General features: G+C 40.7%; 1 protein-coding gene across 1 annotated transcript in view; it reads left to right on the top strand.

Annotated features, from left to right (window-relative positions):
* Cpo (carboxypeptidase O) overlaps window positions 1-6,574 on the top strand; it is an 85,689-nt gene extending 79,115 nt beyond the window's left edge. The window contains 2 exon segments of the mRNA XM_021163854.1: window positions 5,494-5,586; window positions 6,476-6,574. Of these exon segments, the coding sequence (XP_021019513.1) occupies window positions 5,494-5,586; window positions 6,476-6,574 (192 nt within the window).
* The last annotated feature ends 248 nt before the right edge of the window (window positions 6,575-6,822 follow it).

The raw sequence follows: 6,822 nt of genomic DNA on the forward strand, positions 1-6,822 counted from the left end.
AGGTCCTTCTCTAAAGCTGTGCTTGTCCAAGCTCTAGTGGGTAGACTTGCTGGAAAGAGCTGGGCTCTTTGCCCTTTTGTGAATCCTCAGACAATAGTCATGAATCAAACAGAGGGCAAAGGCAGAATGTTGTAATGTATCATTATTTTTTAACTGAGTCTTTTCCATTTTAATTGTGGCAAAATACACTTAGCATAAACGAACAGAAGCAACCATCTTTAGGTGTATAGTTCAGAATATTCAGTGTTGTGAACCAACCCCCAGAACAGACTCACTGAGAGTACCTGGTACCCATCACATGACACCTCCCCATTTTCCTCTATGCTCAGCTGTGGCAAACCCCAGTTTTCTTTCTGCACCTATGGGTTGTCTAGATACCTTACATCAACGGATTATGACTGGCTTATTCAACATAGCATAATATCCTCTGTACATCTTTTGAAGGGTGTGTCACAATTTCCTCTTTTGACTTTTGATTGTGAGTCTTAGCTGTTAATGGCCAAACTGTTTCCCCAGATCTGGATTTCTTTCCTTTCAAAGAGCAATTAATATTCCAGTGTGTGTATAAATAATGTTTTGTTTCTTTACCCATCATTGGATATTTGGGTTTATTCTACCTTTCATGAATTGTTAATAACACCACTAAGAATATTTCCATGCAGACATCTCTCCAAGACTCCATTTTACTTCCTTTGGACATATAGATGTCCAAATGGCCTAGGTGGTAATTCTACTTTTGATTTTTTTTTAATTTGATCTGCTGTTTTCCATTTTGGTTGTACAATTTAAAGCATCTATCTACAGTACATCAGCTTATGCTTTTCCATAGTCTTGACAATGCTTGTTATTGTTTAAATTAAAAAAAAAAAAGAAGTTCCTTGTTGTGTGCAGGTGATAGTGAAGATGACAGCAAGTCTTACACTGCTGTTGGTATCCAAGAGGCCAGGTGATCTCTCTCGGTTATTTTTCCTCCTGCCCTTTTCCCACTGAGGTATGACCCATAATGAATAGGCAGAAGCTAAATGCTAATCCACTAAAGACCTTTGCTGAAGGAAGCCTTCCCCAGAAATCAAAAGAATCCCCCAAATATCTTTCTTGAGGCCACTTTTTCCTTTCATAGTTACAAGATTTATACTATATGATCATTTTGAAATATGTACAAGTAACTAAAATTTTCTTGGATTATTACAACTTGCAAAGGGATTTTAAAGCCATTATCTCGCTTGACTCTTGTGATGACGCAATAAAATCCTTTTGGGAATATATAAAGAGAGCTTAAGCTAGCTACATTCCCAGAATCCCTGCAGGAAGAAGATGGTAGAGACCAATCCCTCTGGGTTAGTCCTCTGCATGTTTAATCACCTGTATCATCCTCACAAAGACCCTCTGCTTAGAAAGGATTTTTGACTTTTTGAAACCACTAATCAATTTAGATCTCCAGTCAGTCATGGGCTCCTTTACCCTCACTTATAATCCCTGGCACTTTTTCCTTTAATAGAGAAATTCATGGAAATACAGTTACTAGTTATGAAGCTTAGAACTAGACCCATTCCCCAGTTTCCATGATAGTTACTATAGATTTCTCTTTGAGAGAACTGAAACAAAGTCAGATAGATCGCCAGAGACATTGTAGATCTTCAATGGAAAGGTGTCTTTGACCAACAGAAAGGTCTTCATGGGCAGATTATAATTTTTCAATGTAATATCTCAATATCTTTTCATAGGAATGCCACTCCTTTTGGTTCAGAAGTAGAGATATGATACGATCTATATTCAAAAGTCAGAGGGTGTCTTGTTGTTGATTGCTTTTCTTGTTTGAGCACTGTGGCCACAGGGAGTGACTTAGATCAAGAACTACTGGAAAGTAATCGTAAAATGAAAATATTGGTAAATCATTGGTTCCATATGGAGGAACCAGTCAACTTTTCTGTGTCTTTCACAGTCTTGAGTGTTGAACAGTAAGCATAATTTTGATAGGAAGTATAAGAAATTTGTACTATGTGTCAACCTTATTAATTCATGGCAGCATTTTTGGGTTCCTACGGAAAAGCTATAGCAATATGAACAATTGTATATATACATATATACATATACATCAGAATTTTATTGTTTTATGTGCTGGAACTATTTATAATTGAACTCTGCACATCAGTGTCTGTACTCTGTCTCAAGCAGCTTCTTCTGACACATCAGAGCCTTTAACTGAAGCATCTGTACATCTGCTTGTAAATATGTCCTTACAGCCCAGCGCAAGAGCTGCTGAGCAGGCTAGAGAGCTTTAGCAATATATCATGTTCCACTGGAAAGGAGGTTTTATCATTTTTTTTACTAGGAAGCACTTTCAAGTAGAAAAGATGGCTACAGATAACATCTCTATATAGTCACACAGTATAGTTCAGGGGAAAAGTCTACTCAGGAATTCTGCCCTAAGATGAATTAAGTGTTTGGCCTGATGTGGGGCCAGAGCAAGTGGATCTCTGTGAGTTTAAGGCCAGCTTGGTTTACAAAGCAAGTCCCAAGCCAACTAGAGCTACACAGTGAGACCCTATCTCAAAAATTAAAACAAAACAAAACAAAAACAAACAACCCCCAAACCCCAAACAAAACACAAATTAAACAAAACAACAAAAAGCTATCTATGGAATCTTTATTTCATCTTCTCAGAAAGGGACAAATCTAACTGTAGGCTAGAATTCTCAGAAAGGGACAAATCTATCTGTAGACTAGAATCACAATTCTCTTTTTTCTACTTCCTCATAGTAATTAATAATAGAAAAAAAATCCTAAGAGTCTTTTGCCAACAAAGAAGGGAAAACGAGTTTGCTATCCCACCCCTAAGATGTAAAGAACGTGAACTTCAGAGAATAAAATAAATATAGGCTGGCTATGGAGTAGTTGTTTTGCGTGAGCTTCAGAAATGAAAAAAAAAAAAAAACCCAAACAAACTTAACAAACAAAAAAATACCACACACACATACACAATCAAGAAATAATTTGGACTAAAAAATGTGGCTTGGGGCTGATTCATGTGACACAAATAGAGATAAGGACCCACTCAGACCAGCTGGCAGGGAATTTTATTCAGAGAAGCAGAGGGACACACGTGAGTTACGCTGATTAGGAACAATCCTTTTCTTTGCCAGACGACGCGTGAGTGTAGTTGGTGAATCGTTGTCCACTGACTCCAGAACTGCTCTGCGTTTCACGGATGACACACCACAGCTCCCTGCAGCCTTTCTCTGGCCTATTCTCTTTTTCTTACCAGAGTTTTTCTCCTCCCCGACTCTCCCTTTCTCTCACAATATCCTCTTCCCAGAGTGAATGATGTGACTGCTTTATTCCCAGCATTTCCTTGGCTTTCTCTACCCCATTTCTCTGCTTTGGACAACACAACCCCAGGAACTGAGACAGACTCAGAATTGTTTTGGGTGAAAAGAGAAAGAATAGGTGAATGAGCAGAGATGGAGGGATTCCCAGCAGAGAGGGGAGAGAAGTAAGAAGCGCTTGCAAAGGTGTTTGTATGTGTGTGTGTGAGAGTCTGTGTATGAGTGTGTAAGTCTATGTGTGTATGAGTGAATGTGAGTGTATGTGTGAGTGTGTATGTGTGTGAGTATGTGTGTATATATGTGTGAGTGTGTGTTTGTGTGTGTGCATGAGTGAGTGTGTGAGTCTGTGTATGAGTGTGTGAGTCTGTATGAGTCTGTGTGTGTGAGTGAGTGTGTGTGTGTATATGTGTGTGTGTATATGTGTGTGTGTATGTGTGTGTCTGTGCATCTGGAGGCCACGTGGGATCAACTGGCATAAAGATAGATGGGAAGACAAGGAATGTATTAGAAGATGCAACAGACTAATTTTGGGGTAATGAGTCTGAGATAGAGTAATAGCAATGGAAATCAACATTGGTTGACTTTGAAGGGGAGAAAAAAGAAGCTAAGGAAATCTANAGAGTTTTACACATGTGCTGTAGTGCCATTATGCAGGACCAGNAATAGGAAAGTCAGAACAGTCTCATTGGTGAAAGACATATGAAAAGAAAGGTGGGTGTGGTTAGTGTGGGGTACCAACAGGCTACCTAGACATAAATGCATACAGAATGTCCCAAGTACCTAAAGGATGCTGCTGCCCTACCCCCTTACTACCACCACTACTTAATTCTTCCTTTGGAATTTCTCTAGTCTCCTCCCAGCCCTACCCAAGCACCACTGGATCACATTTTAGCACTCATCCGTGAATTTCAGAAAAGGAAAGGAGAAAGGGTTCTAAAACTAAGCCATTCCTAAGGGAGAGAGTGGGGGGAACTGATACATGTTCAAGTTCAGCCTGGATGCCTGTGACCAACACCTCTGAACATCACAGTGCAGGCAGGAATGACAAGTGGTTTTAGTGATGTCTGTGTAGAATCTAAGCATCTGGTGGATTGGCTATAATGTTGGGATGTCTGGAATCAGAAACTCTTAGAAGGTCTGTCAACCTTATGTGAAAAGTTTTATCGGGAGGTCAGTAAGAAGAGAACTTACCAGAAGTCTGACAAGTGATGAACTTTAGTCATGACTGATCTTGGGAGAGAATCTGCAGAAAGGAAGGTTGATACTTAACAGATCATCTAGTTCTGAGAGATTTCGTGTAGAATCAGGAAACGTGGAAGGAGAGGGATGTATCAAACATCTGTAAGAAAAAGTGAGTGGGTGAAACCACAACAGACTATGAACTAAGTGATGTGAAAGAGACAACATGGGAAGAAAGAGAAGCCAGTGGGGAGAGCAGGAAGAGATGTATGGAGAAGCTGTCATTTGAGAAAGTCCCTCAAGGTTGGGTAAATTCTGGTAGGTAGGGATTCTAGGTCCAGGCAGTAGCCTAAGAAAAGAAGGAGAAGCTAAGGGACAGCAAGGAAGTTTGTCTACAATGTGGGGTAAGTGTATAAAATATATTATACTGGAATGGTGGGTTAGGAACACATTATAGAAGAACTCAAAATCTAGGCTAGGTAGTTTGTGTTTATTTCAGTGGGCATTGAGCAATTACTGGAAGCTTTCAGCAGGATCAAGAACATGGATATGTGCATCTGGAGGCCACGTGGGATCAACTGGCATAAAGATAGATGGGAAGACAAGGAATGTATTAGAAGATGCAACAGACTAATTTTGGGGTAATGAGTCTGAGATAGAGTAATAGCAATGGAAATCAACATTGGTTGACTTTGAAGGGGAGAAAAAAGAAGCTAAGGAAATCTANAGAGTTTTACACATGTGCTGTAGTGCCATTATGCAGGACCAGAAATAGGAAAGTCAGAACAGTCTCATTGGTGAAAGACATATGAAAAGAAAGGTGGGTGTGGTTAGTGTGGGGTACCAACAGGCTACCTAGACATAAATGCTCAACAGGAGGTAAGAGAGAAAGTCTAAAACCTCAGGGGTAGATCTGTACAAAATATAAAACTCTTGGATTGTCGGATTTATTTTTAACAGCAACTCTCTCGGCATTTCCCACCTACAGATTCAAGTTGGACAGAAGGCGGCAAGCACACTGAAAGCAAAGCACGGAACCAATTATAGAGTTGGATCGAGCGCAGATATTTTATGTAAGAATACGCTTTCTCTTCTCCTCCTCCTTCTTCTTTAATGGTATCCAAGGCACGGGAGAAATCAATGAAGTTTAGAATGTGAGACGGGCCAAAGAGTAGGAGTTCCTAGGACCCACAGAGAGCTGGACGAATCAAAAATGACCAAAGATAAAAGCAAGTCTGTGGGATTCAGGATTATGCTCTCTGAGGTGGGTGCAAAGGAAAAACAACGATATTTCTGGCTCAAACCAGAATTTTCCCTGGCTTGAATTTAAAAGAGCTGGCAAGTCAGAAGGCACAGGAGTTAACAGGAAGGGAATTGTCCTTTGAGCCTTGGTCAGTTGGTGGCAGTCCCAGAGGATCCACCTGCCAGGAAAGCAGATTAGGGTTAAGGCTGGGGAAATAGTCAAAAGAGAGATTTCAGCTGACAGTGCATGCTCCTTCTCCAAATCTAAAGTACACTCTCACACCCACCTCCTAATCCCCACAACTACCCACCTTGTGGTCCCCATACTACCCCCATCTACAACCCTGCCTTTAGCTCCTGGGGCCCACCTAGCTAATATTTGTGTCATAATTGTCCTGTGATTCATTTGTCTGTCTGTTTTTTACATTCCTTTGTGAGAATTAGTCCGTTCCATTCTTGCCTTGCAATTTGATGCTGCCTCGTTTTTTGATCAACTGAGAAATTTTAACCAAGTCTCTGCTATGTTCCAGACACAAGGAAGAGCAAGGAGCCAAATAAAAATGCAGGCTCCATAGGGGCTTTTAACCAAGGATGAAGTGGTCCTAGTCAGAAACAGCTCCATCATTTTACTGGAGAAGCCTTTATTCGATGGCATGATGATGGAACTCTACCTTTCGAAGTCTGATTTCTACATTTTATCTTCCTGGTTTCATTTATATATAATGCTGTCAGGATCCTCAAAAGACTGGGATGGAGACCCTGGGATCCCCTTCTCATACACACTTGAGCTAATGGACAGTGGTACCCATGGGTTTGCTCTGATATAGTGCGTATGTGAAGAAACCAAGGTTGCCAGTCTCTTAGTCCTTGATGATGTTTATGAGAATTTCTGGTCCACCAACAGTGCCAGGAAGGGGGCAATCACAGTCTCAGCACTGACCATGCTGTACTTCTTCACATCTCTCCTTTAAGTGTGTCCTACCCTGTCCCACTTAGCCCCCAGTGATGGGAATGTGGTTGGGGTGAATGTGTGTGTTGTACAGAAACCAAACCCTGGAACTAAAACCGCTCTATA

The sequence above is a fragment of the Mus caroli genome, chromosome 1 (assembly GCF_900094665.2).
Source record: "Mus caroli chromosome 1, CAROLI_EIJ_v1.1, whole genome shotgun sequence".
In the NCBI taxonomy this organism is placed as follows: Eukaryota; Metazoa; Chordata; class Mammalia; order Rodentia; family Muridae; genus Mus; species Mus caroli.